Genomic DNA, 21,852 nt, shown 5'->3' with positions numbered 1-21,852 from the left:
TAATCTCAAGAAAAATATGAACAGGACACAAAGTGAAATCCATAATCAGATTATTAATTATATGAACACCAAAGTAATATTATATGTTCAGGAATATTTAGGGAGAGATAGATTTTAGAGCCAGACAGGGCCCAAGAGATTTAATTTACCCTCCTTGTTTTTATAGAAAACATGCTAATATTTTAGAAATAAAAAAGGTATAATATTGTTTTGTTTTTTAAATTTTCAATATTTTTGTTTCACTGTATAAAATGCTCATGCCCGCCAAAACCGGTTTGGCTCAGTGGATAGAGCATCAGCCTGCGGACTGAAAGGTCCCAGGTTCGATTCCGGTCAAGGCACGTAACTTGGTTGCGGGCACATCCCCAGTGGGAGGTGTGCAAGAGGCAGCTGATCGATGTTTCTAACTCTCTATCCCTCTTCCTTCCTCTCTGTAAAAAATCAATAAAATATATTTAAAAAAAAAAAAGCAGCTCTGTAATGAATCTGGAATTAAATTAGTTTAAAAAAAAATAAAAATAAATAAAAATAAATAAAAAAAATAAAACGCTCATGCCCTCTGCCCTGGCCAGGTGGCTCTCAGTTAGTTAGAATGTTGTACCGTGCACCAAAAAAGTTGTGAGTTCAATCCCCAGTTGATGCAGGAAGCAACCATTGATGTTTCTTTCTCACATTGATGTATTTTTTTCTCTCTCTCTCTAAAATAAATAGAAACTAACATATTATTGGGTGAGGATTTAAAATATAAAAATAAAGCCCTAGCCGGTTTTGCTCAGTGGATAGAGCATCAGCCTGCAGACCAAAGTGTCCTGGGTTCCATTCTGGTCAAAGGCACATACCTTGATGTAGGCTCCTCCCGGGCCTGGGCCCTGGTCAGAGCTCGTGCAGGAGGCAACCAATCAATGTGTTTCTCTCACATCAATGTTCCTCTCTTTCCCTCTCTCTTCCACTCTCCCTAAAAATCAATGGAAAAATATCCCCGGGTAAGGATTAACAATCAATAACAAACATAACTTAACAAAATAAAATATAAATAAATAAATAAAATAAAATGTCCATGCCCTCTGACTTAGTAATTCTCTTCTGAGAGTTTGTCCTAAAGGTACAAATCATAAATGATCATTCGGTTCAACAAATTAATTCAACCAATATTTAGTAAGCATCTCCTATGAGTTATTATTGTTTCTCAGTAAACAACAGTGAACACAGCATGTCACTGCCATCATGAAACTTAAATTCTGGTGAGAGATAAAGACAATAAACAAGTAAGTATGTGAAAAACATAAAATTTATATATAAAATACATAAAAATTTCAGCTGTTGGTAGATGGAAAATAAGCAGGGTATGAGAGTAAAATGATGAGATTAAATTGGCTAAATACATGATAATACATTTATAAAATGAAATACTTTAAAAACAATAAAATAACATTTTAAAGTCACATGAAAATATTTGATGATATGGAAAAATGCTATTACATAAAGTGAAAAGAGAAATTTATTAAACAGTCTATATGAGCCAAATTTTATTTTTAAAATATTTTCAACTATTTCTTGATAGGTTTTTATGTATATAAAAAAGAATAGAAGACTACATCCCAAATATTGAGAGAGTAGTGATGACCTTTTATTGGTATGACTGTAGATAATTCTTATCTTTTTTGGACTTTTCTGTTTTCCAAATATACCAAATGTAATATTTTATAAAAATAGGGATAAACCTAAAAGTTATTTTCAAAATAAATGTGTTAAAAGGTGGAATTTTGGTTTTTACCAGAAAACAAAACAAAATAGGAAACACCTGAGCTCCATTAGTTTCTTTTTTCTTTATGTTTGATTCATTTTAGGACTGGCTAAAGGGTAACTACAAAAGTTCTGGAGAAGCGATTATACTTACATTCCTGTTTGAAGGTGAAATATTCGGTAAGATGCCTGCATTCATGATTTCCCCGAAGCAGAAACAATGTTTTGGGATGATTAATCTTTAAACTCCATAAATATAGTACACACTATAAGACAAATACAAGCATAAAATTTTTATTTGTGACCATGACAATGCACAAAGATACCAGTAACTTACATAAATTCAAATGACTTGTAATGGCATATCTTATTACTATTCCCAAGTTGAAACATGAAACCTTCAGCTTCTGAATGTAATATGCCATTGCCCTAGAATGTGACAGAGCATAGAGAATAGCCTTCATAGAAATCTCTCAATTTCTGTTCCCATGTTCTTTACAAGTATCTAGAACTAGATGACAAAGCAACCACACATATATAAAATATAACTTACTCCTAAAACCTGTATTTTATATTTTTTTTATTGATATTTTACAGAGAGGAAGGGAGAGGGATAGAGAGTTAGAAACATCGATGAGAGAGAAACATCGATCAGCTGCCTCCTGCACACCTCCTACTGGGGATGTGCCCGCAACCAAGGTATGTGCCCTTGACCGGAATCGAACCTGGGACCTTTCAGTCCGCAGGCCAACGCTCTATCCACTGAGCCAAACCGGTTTCGGCCTAAAACCTGTATTTTATTTAATGGAGAAATACTAGAGACATTTCCATTAAAATGAGGAACAAGGTGACCTAGCTGGTTTGTCTCCGTGGACAGAGCCTCATCCTGAGGACTGAAGAATTTGATTCCCATCAAGAGCACGTGCTTTGGTTGCAGGCTCAATTCCCCCACCCTGGTTCTGGGCATGTGCTGGAAGCAACCAATCAATGTGTTTCTCTCACATCAATATTTCTCTCTCTGTGTCTCTCCCCTTCCCTCCCACTTTCTCTAAATATCAATGGAAAAATATCCTCAGGTGAGGATTAACAAATAATAATAATAAAATAAACAACCACTGGTACAATAAAATAAATAAATAAAATCAGGAACAAGGCAAAGATAACCATCTCTGCTATTATTCAACACTATTCTTAGAGGTATTAGCCAATGGAATTAGATAAAAGCAATCCATTAGGGGCTTAAAAATAGGTAAAGAAAAAAAAAGCTACCTCTATTTGCAGATAACATAGTATGATAGTATACCTGAAAACTCCAGAAAAATCAATGATAAAACTCAAATAATAAAAACCAGTAACAGGGCAGAATATAAAATTAATACATAAAATCAATAACCATCATATACACAAAATAAGTAGAACACAATGGTAGAGAAAACTCCATTTACAATAGCAGTAAGGAAGATCAAACACATAGGAACAGTGGTAGGCAAATAGCGGCTCACGAGCCAGAGCCGAGGTTTGTCGCTCTGTTGACTAATGAGTTTGCCGACCACTGCATAGGAATAAATTTATGTACAAATCTCATACCAAGAAAACTTTGCAAATCTCATACCAGGAAAAATTTAAAACCTTCCCAAGAGACAAAAAGTAGATATAAACAAAGAGACATTCCTATTCTTGGATGGGATGATTCAACATTAAAAGATTATAGTTCTGCCCTAACCGATTTGGCTTAGTGGATAGAGCATCGGCCTGCAGACTGAAAGGTCCCAGGTTCGATTCCAGTCAAGGGCATGTACCTTGGTTGCGGGCACATCCCCAGTAGGAGGTGTGCAGGAGGCAGCTGATCAATGTTTCTCTCTCATAGATGTTTCTAACTCTCTACCCCTCTCTCTTCCTCTCTGTAAAAAATCAATAAAATATATTTTAAAAAAGATTATAGTTCTTCCTCATTTAACTTATAATATCATTGCAATTCCAATAAAAATATCAATAAGCTATTCTATGAAGTTCTAATTTTAGCTGATACTAAAATTTACATGAAGAAAAAAACATACAACCATCAGGAAACACCTAGAAACAAAAAAAAACACTGGAAGAGAAATTATGAGGGGGACTAGCCTTACTGAATGTTAAAACAGACTATAAAGTTTCTATAATTAAAGCAATGGTACTAGCACATATATAAATATACCAGTGGGATAAAATAGTCCAGAAATTAATCTGAGTACATATAAATTTGCTGTATAATAAGGGTTGCATCCTAAATTACTAAAATAATGATGTACTTAATGTCTCTGGGACAACTGGTCACATTTCAAAAAAAAGCATTAGATCCCTATCTTATATAATAAATAACTAATGGAAATGGGATCTAAATGTATCAAAATGAAACCATACAAATTCTAGAAGAAATTTGTGGGTGAGTTCTTCTTTAGCTTTAGTGTGAGGGAAAATTTTGTAACTAATTACTAAAAATCTGAAGGGGGGGGGAAAGATGGGTAAATTTGATCACTTTTTAAAAATTGCATGGTAGGGAGAGATAAACCAAAGGACTTGTATGCATGCATATAAGCATAACCAATGGACGCAGACAACAGGGGGTAAGGGTGAGGGCAGAATTGGGGAGTTGGGGGAGAAATGGGGTGATAAGGACACATCTGTAATACCTTAATCAATAAAGGGGAAAAACTGCATGGTAAAAAACAATTCGGCAAAAACTGACAAAACTTAACTTTTGATAACTTCTATGAGTCTACTCTGAAAATACACCTCCAACAATAAGAAAATACATATGCACAAGGTTGCAGCATGGTTTGTAATAGCAAAATACTGGAAGTAATATAAATAATCATACATAAGAGAGAAGTTGAGCAAATTATGATACATTCACACAATGAAGTACTATGAAGCTTTTTTTTTTTTTTTTAAACATATTTTATTGATATTTTTACAGAGAGGAAGGGAGAGGGAGAGAGAGTTAGAAACATTGATGAGAAACATCGATCAGCTGCCTCCTGCACACCTCCTACTGGGGATGTGCCCCCAGCCAAGGTACATGGCCTTGACCGGAATCGAACCCGGGACCTTTCAGTCCGCAGGCTGACGCTCTATCCACTGAGCCAAACCGGTTTCGGCGAAGCTTTTTTTTTAAAAAAAAAAAAAAAAAGAGTCACTGGGGCAGTGGGGGGCTGGCCAGGGTGGGAATGGCTTGGGGGGTGTAATTGGGGGAAAAGGAGACATATGTAAAACTTTAGACAATAAATAAATAAAATTTTAAAAAGTGAGGAAGATCTCTTTAAACTGATTTGGAGTGATTTCCAAGATATAATGTTGAGTGAAAAAAGCACAAAAGAGCATACTATGCTACTGTTAATGTAATAAAGAAGGGGATATAAGAAATACACATGTGCATAAGAAATACAGGAAGCATAAATCAAAAACTAAAGAGATCGGCCCTAGTTGGTTCGGTTCAGTGGAGAGTGTCGACCTGTGGATTGAAGAGTCCCGGGTTCGACTCTGGTCAAGGGCACATTCCCGGGTTGAGGGCTTGATCCCCTGCAGGGGGCATACAGGAGGCAGCCAATCAATGATTCTCTTTCATCACTGATGTTTCTATCTCTCTCTCCTCCCTTCCTCTCTGAAATAAATTAAAAACAACATTAACTAACAAGATGCGTTACTTACAGGGAGCATAGAGGAAAAGGGTGGGAAGGAGGGGAAACTGGGAATAGGTTAGGAAGGATCAGGAGGAAGTGACACTTCTCAAAGCATACCTATCTGGACAGCTTTAAACTCCAGAACCTCAGTACTGTAATGATTTACATATGCCTCCCAAAATAAGTAACTGAATCAACCAAAATGGAGTATAAACAGTAACAAATGAACTTAACTGTATTATTAGTGGATAACAAAGCAACAAAGAAGAGGAGGAGGAGGAGGGAACTAACCGAAGTAACTTTGGAAAACAGCATGCTGACTGCATACTACAAGGCTAAAGACACAAAGAAATATATACAAATACTGTAACTTTAGTTTTTCACAGAATGAGTTGACTGTTATGTACCCATTTTATGCGTATACTGGGATCAAGCAGATAAGTGACTACATTGAGAGCCAGGAAAGAGGGAAGGCTAAAATGAACCTTGTGATGGATTGGAATCAGCGGTATCATATGAACTCATGCTTTTTAAGAAAACACGGATAGGTAATGAAATAAATAAAAATATCAATGTATGTGTATATATTTCCTAGCTCCTTCTGCTGAGAGGGCCTAGGACCTCAAAAAGTATTATATGTATTGATTTGGGGATTACAAGTAAATTTTAGCAAGAAGGTATATACACAAATATAGAATTCATGAATAATGAAGATTTAAAGTATATGCTAACCATGAAATATACATATTTCACATACAGCCTCAAAACACAAGCAACAGCCCTAGCCGTTTTGGCTAAATGGATAGAGCGTCGGCCTGCAGACTCAAGGGTCCCAGGTTCGATTCCAGTCAAGGGCATGTACCTTGGTTGAGAGCACATCCCCAGTAGGGGGTGTGCAGGAGGCAGCTGATTGATGTTTCTCTCTCATGGATGTTTCTAACTCTCTCCCTTCCTCTCTGTAAAAAATCAATAAAAGAAAAAAAGAAAAAACAAAACAAAACATAAGCAACAATTGATAGGACTATGGTGAGAAACAGATAAAACAATAACTGTAGTTGGAGATTTTGACAGAAACCCAAAAGTAACTCATAGTCTTAAGCAGACAAAAAAAATCAAAGTTATAAAGAGTAGTTCAACAAATAGAGAATGCATTTTTTTCAAGAACATATGGGATAGCCATAAAAATCTACCATGTTCTCCATCACAAAGGGAGTCTCAATAAATTCCAAAGAATGCATATTATTCATATCTTGTTCTCTAATCAAATTACATTAATTAGAATCATAACAAAATACCAACTCCAAAAAAATCCTCTCTACTCCCTACTTCCTTTTCAGCTGCCCTGGAAGAGAGAAGCAACCCATGTCCCTGGCTTCCTTGGGTGCACTTTCACACTCTATACTACTTCAAGCAATTACCCACACACACATGAATATGCACATCACCCCAACTTCTAGAAATACTATCAGATGGTAAGCAGAGCTCTGCATGTATCTTTTTTTCACTTTAGTGATTATTCCATACCAGTTTACGAAGGGTTGTTTTCTTTTTTCATTTTTTTAAATTTATTTTTATTGATTTCAGAGAGGAAGGGAGAGGGAGAGATAGAAACATCAACGATGAACAAAAAGAAACAACAATGAGAGAGAATTACTGATCACTGATCGGCTGCCTCCTGCATGACCCCACTGGAGACTGAGCCTGCAATCCAGACATAACCCCTTGACCGAAATCAAACCCGGGACTCCCTCAGTCCACAGGCCAATGCTCCATCCACTGAGCCAAACCGGCCAGGGCTCTTTTTTCATTTTTAAAAACAGCCTCACTGTATTGTCTGGTATATTCCATTGTCTGGATGTACTACAATTTATTTAACTAGTTTCCTACTGAACATTCAGGTTGTTTTAAATCTTTTATCATAAAAAATGAGCAATGAATAACCTTATTACAGGCATTTTACACATTTGCAAGTACAGTGATTCTTTTATTCTTCTTGCCTATGTTCTGTAAAGTTGCTGCAAAAACTGAATTAGTCAATACTGCTCCCAGGCTACCCCGCGCGGCGGCGCTCTGCGGGGGTGATCCATCACAGAGCCCCGGCTGGGTGGGCAGGGCCTGCTTCTTTGGGGTGATTGATGGCAGAGCCCTGTGATCCATTGCCCCAAAGAGGGAGGCCCAGGCTACCCAAAAACTAGCTGCGGTGGGTGGCGGGGCCTCCCTCTGTAGGGGCGATCCATCGCAGAGCCCCAGCCGGGTGAGCAGGGGCTACCTCTTTGGGGCGCTCGATCACTCACGGGGCTCCGGGACTGTGAGAGGGTACAGGCTGGGTTGGGGGGCATGAATTTTGTGCATGGGGCCTCTAGTATTGTATAAAAATCATTGTGGATTTTCATATATACTTTCTTGAATACACCGATGGACTAAAACTTTTTTAAGTATGTGAGTTAATTTGGAAGATAATTTGACACAATATTTTTAAAAAGTTGTTTCGGCCCAGCCAGGTGGCTCAGTTGGTTAGAGCGTCATCCCATACACCAAAAAGTTTGCAGGTTCGATCCCTGGTTGGGGCACCTATGGGACCAATTGATGTTTCTCTCTCACACTGGTGTTTCCTTCTCTTTTTCTCTCTCTAAAATCAATAAACATAACCTTGGATAAGGTTTTTAAAAAGTTGTTTCATTAAATGACTAATTAAAACTTCATTAAGTTCTGTATTCTTCTCTTCAGTCTCTAACACCTCCTAATGCTAGCAAACACACAAAGAAGTAAATATTCAATGTGCCTTTCAAACATCCATACTTTTGGCTCACTGTCTATACAACGTGAATAGGAAGTAAGAATAGGAAAGCTGTTCAATAATATAGTTTACAAGTATGATCTCTTCCCATCCCAGGTACCTATTTAAAGACTATGAATTTATTGGGCAGTAGGAAAAATGTGCGTATCTTCTTAGTTTCTATCATTAACGTTTGTCCTCATAGATGACAGTAAATGAATATGAGGCACTGGCAGATAACAATGAACTTTTCTGATTCATGAGTTTAGACTGCCTATCTAACTAAAGAGTAAGGTCTGTTTCTCTGGTCATTTATTTCTCTGGCAGTTTTAGAACAATTTGCTGCTTCTCTGGTTGAGCACCAGGTGAGGTAGCTGAGTTGTATTTAGGAGTGATGCTGCAAGAACAATAAACCTTTAACCACCAGAAACATACTTAGTACAGTGAGATTCTCACAGTCTGAGGGAGAGGCAAAACTAAATACTACAAGAATAGCAAGCAGACTCAATTTCCTCATCTCGTGCTTATTCCGGGAACATTATAAATTCAATCATCCAGACTATTTCAAAATTACTTCTTTTATTTGCCAAGTATGTACAGCTTAATCAATGGCCATTAAATATGAATATGCTGTGGTTCCATTGTACTCAAGCCCTTGCATTAGGTTCTAAAACAATTTTCTCTTTTATACATAAAAACTTATAGTTTGTTTTAATTGTAACCTTTTTCCTCTCACCATTCAATTTTCAAAATATATAAAAGTAAATTGTAAGGTTTTAAGTTAATTTCATTAATTAATCATTTTCCTTCAATGAACATTTATTGCTTACTATATGTAATAGCATCAGAAATAATTCCTTTAATAAGCTAAGCACCTGCTTATTTACCATTGGTAGTTAATCTAAGATTTAACTGTAGCCCAGCAACTCATGATTTTGTAATTAAGGTCAGCTAATTCAAACCCCATTTAAGGTGAATAGCAATTTATGTCATCTATATACAGCCCATACACTAACTTCAAAGAGGAAAGGTTAGTAATCATTTAACTTATTTGCAAAGCTGGGTTAATATAGCCTTCTGTTTGTTAGACTTTCTACTAGCTAAAAAAAAGAACTTTTATATCAAAATATTTCTCTCTCACTTTAATGACTGAGAGTAACAAAGTTTATAAATTCTGCCGATGTTCTCATTTGAATTTTTTTTACTAAAGAATGGAAAGCAAAATTTTTAAAAAACGCAATATGATAGCTCCAACACATCCAGTTTAATTTTTACCTCTATACTGAAATAGCCTCTGTCCACATAGTCACCCAGAAAGAGGTAGCGTGTGTTAGTAGGTGATCCTCCAACTTCAAACAACTTCATCAGGTCAAAGAATTGTCCATGAATGTCACCACACACTAGAAAAAAAAAAAATGGGTGAGGTAAAAAACTATGTCTTAGAAAAGAGAGGGTGCCCAGCTGGCATTGCTCAGTGGTTGAGTGTAGACCTATGAACCAGGAGGTCATGGTTTGATTCCTAATCAGAGCACATGCCTGGGTTTCGGGCTCGTTCCTCAGTGGGGCCATGCAGGAGACAGCCAACTGATGATTCTCTCATTACTGATATTTCTCTCTCTTACTCCCTCTCCCTTCCTCTCTGGAATCAATAAAAACATATTTAAAAAAGAAAAGAAAGGGCATTACACCAATAGGGATCACAGTTTAACTTTCAAATCACTTTTGCTTTGGACTGGACTGCTCTAAAACTGTAGTCAATCTATCAACACTGAACAGTCCTACTGGAAATAACAGACATTTTAAATTGTATTTCTTCAGTGAACAGAAAACATACTAAACAATCCTAAAATGGTCTCATAATTCCTAGAAAAATTACAACACATTTTAGTTGATTATTTGTGATCATTTCTTAAATTAGCTCAAACCTAAGTGTAACCATGCAAATTCTTCTCATACCCGTGATTGGAGCTTCTACTTCTATCATAGTCTTCTCTTGTCTCAGGATGGCAGCCCCATCATTGATTATCTTTAAGGCTACTTCCTCTTCCAGTCGCCCTTCCTTCACCAAATGGTTTTTCAAGACGTCACTATTAGGTTTCCCATTCACAAAGACTTCCTTCAAAGTAAGCCTTTGGGTTGGAGGGAAGGGGACAGCTAGAGAAAGAGAAAAAGTAATTTAAAATACTTAAATGTATAGAGCAAAACTATGAACACGTTTCTTTAATGTAACAAATTAAGCATAATATATCATCACTACAGGCCTGGTGCATGTATTCGTGCACCGGTGGGGTCCCTCAGCCTGGCCTGTGGGGATCGGGCCCAAACCAGCTCTCTGACATCCCGAGGGGTCCTGGATTGCGAGAGGGTGGATCTCAGGTGACGCACCCCAGAATCGTGCTGCCTCCTCTCTGGTTCTGGGTGCGTCACCACAGCTCAGCAGTTCCTGCATTAAGTGGCTGCCCCTTGGTGATCAGTGCAAATCATAGCTACTGGTTGGAGCATCTACCTCCTGGTAGTCATTGCACGTCATAGGTACTGGCCGGTCAGCTGGTCACTTAGGCTTTTATATAGATTATTTCACATCCATACCACCAAAACTTTATAGGGAAAAAAATCCAAAACACCATATACTATAAATGATTGGATCTAATTTTTTTAAAAGGCCACAGTTAAAGTCAGTCATTTAAGGAGCCCTGGCTCAGTTGGATAGAGCATTGTCCTGATACACTAAGGTTATGGGTTCAACCCCAGCCAAGGTACATACAAGAAGCAACCAATGAATGCATAAATAAGTGGAACAACAGACTGATGTTTCTCTCTAAAATCAATAATTAAAGACAGTCATTTAAGATATATGTGTATATAAAGTACAATTTTTTCATATAAACATTCAAGACTTTAATTTGATTCCATAAATAAGCTAAAAGTGAGATAAGGGACTACATGATGTGAATATCTTTTATCTATGAAAAAGATATCCTATGTAATAAAAGAGTAATATGCAAATTAACCATCACTCTGCTACATCCACAAGCCACGCCCACCAGCCAATCAGGAGCGAGTATGCAAATTAACCAAACCAAGATGGCTGCAGCCACAGAGAGAGCAGGAGGGAGACTTGGGTTTCCCCGGCGATGGAGGAAGCCAAGATTTCTGCACCCCCTGGCCGGCCCAGGCCTCCACTCCAGGCTACAAAGTTTCAATTATAGAAGATAAATAAATCCCAACAAAAATGGCAGCAGCCACGGAGCTGGAGAGAGCAGGAGGCTAGGGTTGCCCCCGGCAATGGAGGAAGCCAAGCTTCTGCAGCCCTGGCCTGCTTTGGCCTTTGCTTAAGGCGACAAAGTTTCAATGATAGAAGATAAATAAATCCCAACAGAAATGGCTGCCACCACGGAGCAAGCAGAAGGCTTGGCTCTGCTCCAGGCTACAAAGTTTCAATTGTAGAAGATAAATAAATCCCAGATACCAGGGCCTCCGCTTTGGTCGCTGTGGGGCATGGCAGGCCTGCAAACCACCACAGGCCCCTCACCCAGGCCGCTCCACACCCCAAGGGACCCCCCACCCTGATCCGGACACCCTTCAGGGCAAACCAGCTGGCCCCCACCTGTGCACCAGGCCTCTATCCTATCTAATAAAAGAGTAATATGCAGATTGACCATCACTCCAACACACAAGATGGCTGCCTCTATGTGGTCAAAGATCCTGCCCCCATGTGGACACAAGATGGCCACCACAAGATGGCCAGCAGGGGAGGGCAGTTGGGAGGGACCAGGCCTGCAAGGGAGGGCAGTTGGGGGCGATCAAGCCTGCAGGGGAGGGCAGTTATGGGTGACCAGGCCAGCAGAGGAGGGAAGTTGGGGGCAAACAGCCTGGCAGGGGAGCAGTTGGACATCAATCAGGCTGGCAGGGGAGTGATTAGGGGGTGATCAGGCTGGCAGGCAGAAGCAGTTAGGGCAGAAGGGAGGGCAGTTGTGGGCAATCAGGCCAGCAGGGGAGGACAGTTGGGAGGGACCAGGCCTGCAAGGGAGGGCAGTTGGGGGTGATCAAGCCTACAGGGGAAGGCAGTTAGGGGTGACCAAGCCAGCAGAGGAGGGAAGTTGGGGGCAACCAGGCCTGCAGGGAAAGGCAGTTGGGAGGGACCCAGGCCTGCAGGGTATAGCAGTTGGGTGGGACCAGGCCTGCAGGGGAGGGCAGTTAGGGGTGACCAGGCCTGCAGGGAAGGGCAGTTGGGGGGGACCCAGGCCTGCAGGGGAGAGCAGTTGGGGGGGACAAGGCCTGCAGGGGAGGGGAGCTGGGGGGGGACAAGGCCTGCAGGGGAGGGCAGTTAGGGGTGACCAGGCCTGCAGGGGAGGGCAGTTAGGGGAAAACAGGCTGGCAGGAGAGCAGTTAGGCATCAATCAGGCTGGCATGGGAGTGGTTAGGGGGCAGAAGTGGTTAGGGACAATCAGGAAGGCAGGCAGGTGAGCAGTTGGGAGCCAGCAGTCCTGAATTGTGATAGGGATGTCCGACTGCCCGTTTAGGCCCAATCCCAGTAGGATCGGGCCTAAACGGGCAGTCGGACATCCCTCGAGGGGTCCTAGATTGGAGAGGGTGCAGGCTGGGCTGAGGGACACACACCCCCGTGCAAGAATTTCGTGCACCGGGCCTCTAGTATTGTAATAACTATGCATGGTGTCAGGTGGGTAGTAGAATTATTGGGGGAGTCACTGATTACTATGCTGTACACCTAAAAATAATATAAAATAATATTGCATGTCAAATGTAATTACAATATAAAATAACTTAAAAATTTTAAAGAAGAACAAAGTTGAAATCTACAGGCACTTAAAAATTTTTAAACTTGATCTAGCTATACCACTTTGTATTATTTACAAGTAAAGAAAGTCCTATAGTAAACTTAATCATGCTCTTCGCTACCACTTGACTCATTTTGCGTATTCAAAGCTCAATGAAAAAAATGATAGTAGCTATTCAACAAGTAAATATTACCTTGAGATAGGGGACCATACATAGCCCAGTTTACCCAGGACCATCTAGATTTCAACTTTTCTCCTAGCATAATTGTTAATAGTGCCCCTTTCACTCTCAAAGTATCCCAATTTGAGGGATAAATGAGTCTTGGTTAATCAGATGGGTTATAAATATACTATTTTTAATAGAATAACCTACTTCTAAAATAAAACAAAAATAAAATAGTATGATGAATCTTTTATTTATTCATCTGGTGAGTCTCCAAGACAGAGTGAAAGGTTAGTCCTAAACAGGATTCCTTAAATTTTTACTAAAATGTAATGGTACTACAGTTGTGCTTAACTACAATAACAACAACAAAATCTTGTATAGTTTAGGGAGTCTTACTGAAACATTTTCAGATGAATTATATGCTATTTGATGTAATTATATGAAGACGAGGGGGGCAGGGAATAAGCAATGGAATAAATGAGTGATGTTTACTTGGAAGTTCATAATACGAGTTCTCTCTACCACTAAAATATGTTTGAAATCCTTATAATAAAAAAATAGAAATAATTACGGAAAAAGGGTATAAGCTTTAGAGAACCTTTGTTTAGAGAAATTTACATGAGGCTTAATCAAGAGCTACACTTAATCTAACTTATTAGAGATGACTTCAGAGAATTACCATACTCTGAAATTTTGATACAAAAAACAGAAAAATGAAAGGTTACACAGTTAATCATTCTTCTTTTTATATTTAATTTACCTCTTTAAACTCGTGTTCTCAGCCCTTTCCAAGTTTTGAAATGAACCCCACAGAAAGTCTGCTTTTAAATAAACCACTTTGTAAATCAAAGAAAGTGGTTAACAAACTAAAAACAATATGAAATAAGATAAAATCAAATATGCTGGAATCATAAAAAAAGTATCATAGCAGAGGTAGTACTACAGACAGATATTATTTAACTTCTACCAATAGTATTATTACTAAAAAAAATCAGTTTCCTCCAGTTGTAATCAGAGAAAAGTTTACAAAATAGGAAATCCATGTTCCTTACTAGTATATATTATAAAAGTTATGTAATTAGAGGTGATAACCTAAAGAGCTCCTGAGGGAGGAATTCAGAAAGATATTTTTTGTTCCTCTCAAATTCTTCAGTTTAAACTTATTTTAAATAAAAGAAGTAAACAAGTCACTTAGTTAAATGAAAGCAAAAGCAAGGTTGAAATGAATTAAGGGATTATGCCCAGCAAAGTGAAATGGGACACAGCTGAGCCAGGAACCTTAAGAGGAATTAAGATTGGCTTGGGACATGCATAACAGAAAGTACAAGAGTCCGTGGTTTTTAGATTAGAGCAAATAAAATCAGTATCTGTCAAATCAGGAAAAAAGAATCTTCCACTTTAACCTCACCTCACATTACTCCTAGCTATATTCAGAAGGCTAAATTCTTTTTTTTAATTTCTTTATTGATTAAGGTATTACATATGTGTCCTTATCTCCCCATTGCCCCCCACACCCCCACTCATGCCCTCACCCCTCTGGTGTCTGTGTCCATTGGTTAGGCTTATATCATGCATACAAGTCCTCTGATTGATCTCTTCCCCTTACCCTCACCCTCCCCTACCTTCCCTCTGAGGATTGACAGTCTGATAGATGCTTCTCTGCTCTGGATCTGTTTTTGTTCATTCGTTTATGTTGTTCACTAGAGACCCGATGCACAAAGATTCGTGCAAGAATAGGCCTTACTCCCTCTAGCTGCCGGCACTGCCTTCGCTCCGGCTGGCGTCGCCTTTCCACCTTCGCTCTGGCCCGGAGCTGCCTTCTGCCTCTCACCTTGTCGCATTAATTTGCATATTCCCTCCTTATTGGCTGTGGGTGCCGCCATCTTTGATGCAGAGTTATGGTCAACTTGCATATTCTGTCTTTATTAGATAGGATTATATTCCACAAATGAATGAGATCATGTGATACTTATCTTTCTCTGACTGGCTTATTTCGCTTAACATAATGCTCTCCAGTTCCATCCATGCTGTTGCAAATAGTAAGAATTCCTTCTTTTTACTTCAGCGTAGTATTCTATTGTGTAGATGTCCCAGTTTTTCAATCCACTCATCTGCTGATGGGCACTTAGGCTGTTTCTAAATCTTAGCTATTGTAAATTGTGCTGCTATGAACATAGAGGTGCATATATCCTTTCTGATTGGCGTTTCTAGTTTCTTGCGATATATTCCTAGAAGTGGGATCACTGGGTCAAATGGGAGTTCTATTTTTAGTTTTCTGAGGAAACTCCATACTGTTCTCCACAGTGGCTGCACCAGTCTGCATTCCCACCAGCAGTGCACGAGGGTTCCTTTTTCTCCACATCCTCACCAGCACTTGTCATTTGTTGATTTGTTGATGAGAGACATTTTGACAGGTGTGAAATGGTACCGCATTGTCATTTTGATTTGCATCTCTCGGATAATTAGTGACTTTGAGCATGTTTTCATATGTCTCTTGGCGTTCCTTGTGCCCTCTTTTGAAAAGCATCTATTTAGGTCAGTTGCCCATTTTTTGATTGGGTTGTTTATCTTCCTTTTGTAAGTTGTATAATTTCCTGTAAATGTTGGAGATTAAACCCTTATTAGAGATAACATTGGCAAATATGTTCTCTCATGTAGTGGGCTTTCTTGCTCTTTTGTTGATGGTATCTTTTGCTGTGCAGAAGCTTTTTATTTTGATACTTAAGAGGCCTGATGCACTAAATTCGTACAAGGGCCTTGGCCCCGACACCCACCTGCCACAGCCACCGGGGCTTCTGTGGCCTCTGCCTCGGCTCCTGCCTGCTGTGGCTTTGTCCAGAAGGAAGGACATCTGGTCTAATTAGCATATTACACTTTTATTATTATAGATAGTCCCATTGGTTTATTTTTTCGTTAGTTTCCATTGCCCTAGGAGCTGTATCAGTGAAGATATTGCTTCGGCATATGTCTGAGATTTTGCTGCCTGTGGATTCCTCTAATATTTTTATGGTTTCCCGTCTTATGTTTAAGTCCTTTATCCATTTTGAGCTTATTTTTGTGTATGGTGTAAGTTGGTGGTCTAGTTCCATTTTTTTGCATGTATCTGTCCAATTTTCCCAACACCATTTATTGAAGAGACTGTCTTGACTCCATTGTATATTCTTGCCTCCTTTGTCAAATATTGAGGATAGTGGTAGAGTTGATTTCTGGGTTCTCTATTCTATTCCATTGATCTGTATGTCTGTTCTTGTGTCAGTACCAGGCAGTTTTGAGAATAGTGGCTTTGTAATATGGCTAGATATCTGGTATTGAGATCCCTTCTACTTTGTTCTTCTTTCTCAGGATTGCTGCAGCTATTTGGGATCTTTTTTTATTCCAGATGAATTTTTGAAGAGTTTGTTATAGGTCTGTGAAATATGCCGGTGGTATTTTAATGGGGAGTGCATTAAATCTATAGATTTTTAGTAGAATGGACATTTTAATGATGTTGATTCTACCAATCCATGAACATGGTATGTTCTTCCATCTGCTTATGTCTCTAAATTCTATCTCCCTTCTTTTATTAGATAGTTCTATGAGCACTATAGTTGAGGCTGATTCATAGAAGAGTGGAAACAGCCACAGTCCTGAAAAGACTAAAGGAAATTTGGTCATGAAAGGAAATAGCAGAAACTTTCCAATAAAACTTTAAATCTCAATTAAAAAATAAAAAAAAGCCCCAGCCTTGCCGGCACAGCTCAGTGGTTGAGTGTTGACCTATGAACGGTTCTATTACCAGTCAGGGCACATATCCAGGTTGCGGGCTCTCCCCAGTGGGGAGCATGCAGGAGGCAGCTGGTCCAAAATTTTCTCTCATCATTGATGTTTCTGTGTCTCCCTCTCCCTTCCTCTCTGAAACCAATAAAAAATATTTTAAAATAAATGAATAAGTAAATAAATAAACCCCCAGATACAGAGTGACCATATGTCCATGTATGCCTTTTGTGAGATTCCCAGTTTATTTATTTTGCCCCCCCCCCTTTACTCTCAAGTATCCTGTTTTTGTTTTTGTTTTGTTAATAATCCTCACCAAGGATTTTTTTTAGAGTATGGAAGGGAAGGGGGGGGGGGGAGAGAGAGAGAGAGAGAGAGAGAGAGAGAGAGAGAGAGAAAATCAACGTGAGAGAGACACATCACTGGTCGTCTCCTGCACATGGCTCTGGGGGAATCGAGCCTGCAACCATTGTATGTGCCCTTGATTGGATTCAAACCCTCAACCCTTCAGTCCGCAGGCGATGCTCTAACAACTGAGGAAAACCAGGTAGGGCTCAAGTATCCAGTTTTTAATGACCTATCCAGGATCAACATTTATTAGAATCAACAGGGGTATTTGTTTAAAACGTAGATTCTCAGACTTGTGTAATGAGAACTTCTGGGGATCCAGTACAGGATCTAGAGAAGTGCTTTGTAAACTATCTATAGAAATTCTTCCCCACTCCCAATCTATTAAAAGCTTTGTAATATGCAATAAGAATAAATTAATAGAAAAATGATCACATGCATAGATTTGCCAATGTCAAATTCCTATAAAGCTTTTAAATGCTCAAGTTCTGAGGAGAAACCAAGATGGCGGGCATAGGTAAACACCTAAACTGCTGCCTCACACAACAATATCAAAACTACAACTAAAAGACAAAACGGACAACATCCAGAACCACAGGAAAGCTGGCTGAATGGAAATTCTACAACTAGAGGGAAAGAGGAAAGCACACTGAGACTCAGAGGAGCTGCAAAAGGCTGAGGTACAGAGACACACGCCCACGGAGAGGACGGGTGGCTGAGTGCACAGGCAGCTGAGTGTGTGGCTGGCTTTCTAAAGTGGGAGGGAGATGGAAGCTCCCGACTGCGCTGAACTCCAGTTCTGGGAGAGTTTCTGGGAACCCAGACTCATTCAGGGAGAAACTGGACTGTCTGGCAGCAGGCAAAAATCAAGGGCGGCTTTCTCTCAGAGGTGCTTGCAGCGATTACCAAGGGACACTGAGACCCAGGGGCCTCATAGGGAAGCCAACGCTGTCTGGTCTGCCCTGAGACTCCGCCCCATCCAAGCTGAGCACAGAGGCTTTTGCAATTTTGCAAGTCTTGTCTCATAAGGGTGTCTCCAGCACAGAAGTTCTCCCAGCATAGACACAGCTGATCCTCACAGCCAGTTGGCTTGGAGGTCAATTCCTCCCAGTGATATCAACAATAATCAAGACTTAACTACAACAAGGCTAAGCACACAGTCCACAAAGGGGTGCACCAAAAGTGTCCACCTCAGGTAACTGGGTGAGGCTGAGCCACTGTGCCCTATAGGATACCTACCACACAAAGCTACTCTACCAACTCAGGGAAGCAGCGAAAATGCGGAGACAAAGAAACAGATCACAAAAGAAAGAAATGGAGGAAAGCAAACGACTGGATATAGAGTTCAAAACCACAGTTATAAGGTTTTTCAAGAATTTCCTAGAAAAGGCCGATAAATTTAGCGAGACCCTCAAGGATATGAAAAAGGACCAACTAGAAATTAAACATACACTGGCTGAAATAAAAAATATTATACAGAGACCTAACAGCAGACTAGAGGACCGCAAGAATCAAGTCAAAGATTTGAAATACAAAGAAGCAAAAAACACTCAACTGGAAAAGCAAAAAGAAAAAAGAATCCAAAAACTTGAAGATAGTGTAAGGAGCCTCTGGGACAACCTCAAGCGTACCAACATCCGCATTATGGGGTGCCAGAAAAAGAGAGACAGCAAGATACTGAAAACCTATTTGAAGAAATAATGACCGAAAACTTCCCCCACCTGATGAAAGAAATAGACTTACAAGTCCAGGAAGCCCACAGAACCCCAAGCAAAAGGAATCCAAAGAGGATCACACCAAGACACATCATAATGAAAATGCCAAGAGCAAAAGACAAGGAGAGAATATTAAAAGCAGCAAGAGAAAAACAGTTAATTACCTACAAGGGAGCACCCATACGACTGTCAGCTGATTTCTCAACAGAAACTATGCAGGCCAGGCGGGAGTGGCAAGAAATATTCAAAGTGATGAATAGCAAGAACCTACAACCAAGCTTACTCTACCCAGCAAAGCTATCATCCAGAATGGAAGGTCAGATAAAGAGCTTCACAGATAAGAAAAAGCTAAAGGAGCCCTGACCGGTTTGGCTCAATGGATAGAGCGTCGGCCTGTGGACTGAAGGGTCCCGGGTTCGATTCCGGTCAAGGGCATGTACCTGGGTTGCAGGCACATCCCCAGTGGGAGGTGTGCAGGAGGCAGCTGATCGATGTTTCTCTCTCATCGATGTTTCTAACTATCTATCCTCTCCCTTTCCTCTCTGTAAGAAATCAATAAAATATATAAAAAAAAAAAAGAAAGAAAAAGCTAAAGGAGTTCATCACCACCAAACCAGTATTATATGAAATGCTGAAAGGTATTATTTAAGAAGAGGAAGAAGAAGAAAAAGGTAAAGATAAAAATTATGAACAACAAATACATGTCTATCAACAAGTGAATCTAAAAATCAAGTGAATAAAAAATCTGATGAACAGAATAAACTGGTGAATATAATAGAATCAGGGGCATAGAAAGGGAGTGGACTGACAATTCTCGGGGGGGGGAAAGTGGTGTGGGGGGTGCGGGAAGAGACTGGACAAAAATCGTACTCCTATGGATGAGGACAGTGGAAGGGAGGTAAGGGCAGAGGGTGGGGTGGGAACCTGGTGGAGGGGAGCTATGGGGGGGGAAAAGAGGAGCAATTGTAATAATCTGAATAAAGATTAAATCAAATAAATAAATAAATAAATAAAAATGCTCAAGTTCTGTACTTATTGCAGTTAATAACAATTGATGGATGGACTTGACACTAGTGCACAGACCACACTTTAGCAACACTGGTTTGGATAAATATGGACTTCAAGTAAAAGACCAAAGTCAAAACTTAGATACACATCTTCAAGCCCAAGTTTGGAGATTTTAATAAATCTAATGGACACAAAAGATGATGTTCAACTGACTTCACTACTCACCTCACAATAAATGATAACCTTGTTCTAAGAACCCAAATCTCTGACAAGTTCATTTCTAACTACCTTTAACGTCACACAAGATTTCACGAATAAAAAATACAACCTAAACACTTAGATTCTGCAGGCAGATGAACAAACTGAAGTTTAACTTCTAATATCTTCATGCTTTAAACTATGAAGTATCTGAACTGTAACATAAAGGTTGTTTCTTGCATCCTTTCGAATTACAAATAAACCACTCACCATCACACACACTAAGTTTCCCCTTCTTCACTTCTGTGGTTGTATGTTGCTGCTTTAAGTATTCCATTTGTAAAGTTGTATTTATACTCAGAAGTGGAATTGTTGAACCATCATATGGCAGTTCTATTTTTAATTTTTTGCAGAACCTCCATACCGTTTTCCATAGTGTCTGCATCAAGGAGGGTTCCCTTTTCTCCACACTCTTGCCAATACATTCTCTTGCTTTTTTATGACATTCTAACAGGTGTGAGAAGATATATTGCTGTGGTTTTAATTTGCAGTTCCCTGATTAGTGATGTAGAGCACCTTTTCCAGTCCCTGTTGGTTATTCGTATATCTTCTTTGGGAAAATCTCTATTCAATTCGTGTGCCTATAATTGAATTGTTGGAGGTTTTTCTTGCTGTGGAGTTGCATGAGTTTAGTACTATTATACATTTTTTGTATTAACCCTTATCAGATATATAATTTGTAAATAGTCTCCCATTTTGTAGGTTGCCTTTTAATTTTGTTGACTTTCTTTTGCTGTGCAAAAATTTTTTGGTTTTGGGGTGGTTTTTTTTGGTTTATAGCAAAGTTACCTTTTCTTTTTTTATGGTCTTTAAAAATTCTTTTATAATTTCTTAATTGTTGCCTGAGGTTATGTTTTTATTGATTTTAGAGAGAGAGAGGAAGGGAGAGGGAGAGAGAAAGATTGATGAGAAATATTGTATGCCTCCTGCACTTGCCCCAACTAGGGATCAAACAGGCAACCTGAATATTTGCCCTAACCGGAATCAAACCTGCAACCCCTCAGTACACAGGACAATGCTCCAACCAAGCCACAATGTCCAGGGCCTTTATTTCTTTTCTTAAACTTTATTTTTATTGTTTTAATCACTTTTTAAAAACGTTTTAAAAATATATTTTATTAATTGATCTCAGAGAGGAAGGGAGTGGGAGAGAGAGATAGAAACATCAATGATGAGAGAAAATCATTGATCGGCTACCTCCTGCAGGCCCCCCACTGAGGATCAAGCCCACAATCAGGGTATGTGCCCTGACGGGGAATCGAGCCATGACCTCCAGATTCATAAGTCGATGCTCAACCACTGACCCATGCCAGCCGGGCTTGAGTATGATATAGTCCCACTTATTTTTGCCTTTGTTTCTTATGCTTTTGGATATATATATATATATGAATGATTGCCAAGACCAACATCAAGGAGCTTTTCCTGTTTCCTTTATGAATTTCAGGGTTTCAGGCCTTATGTTTAAGACTTTAACCCATTTTGAGTTTATTTTTGAGTGGTTTAAGATAGGAGTCTAATTTCATTCTTCTGCATGTGGTTATCCTGTTTTCTCAGCACCATTTATCCGAGAGACTATCCTTTCCCCACTGAATATTCTTGGCTCCCTTGTCAAATATTAGTTGACTGT

At 39.4% G+C, this 21,852-nt stretch overlaps 1 protein-coding gene across 6 annotated transcripts in view; it reads right to left on the bottom strand.

The window, feature by feature from the left end:
* The window catches only part of PPP3CC (protein phosphatase 3 catalytic subunit gamma), a 107,031-nt gene that overhangs the window by 49,984 nt on the left and 35,195 nt on the right, over nt 1-21,852 (bottom strand). For all 6 annotated transcript variants that reach the window (XM_080675933.1, XM_080675930.1, XM_080675935.1 and 3 more), the window contains exons 2-4: nt 10,135-10,332; nt 9,454-9,578; nt 1,898-2,009 (exon numbers count right to left, since the gene is read on the bottom strand). In XM_080675933.1, the coding sequence (XP_080532059.1) occupies nt 1,898-2,009; nt 9,454-9,578; nt 10,135-10,162 (265 nt within the window). In that variant the 5' untranslated portion in view covers nt 10,163-10,332. The remainder of the gene's footprint in view (nt 1-1,897; nt 2,010-9,453; nt 9,579-10,134; nt 10,333-21,852) is intronic.

This window comes from Plecotus auritus (genome assembly GCF_963455305.1).
Source record: "Plecotus auritus genome assembly, chromosome: 6".
In the NCBI taxonomy this organism is placed as follows: Eukaryota; Metazoa; Chordata; class Mammalia; order Chiroptera; family Vespertilionidae; genus Plecotus; species Plecotus auritus.
This window is presented reverse-complemented; position numbering and strand designations above follow the sequence as displayed.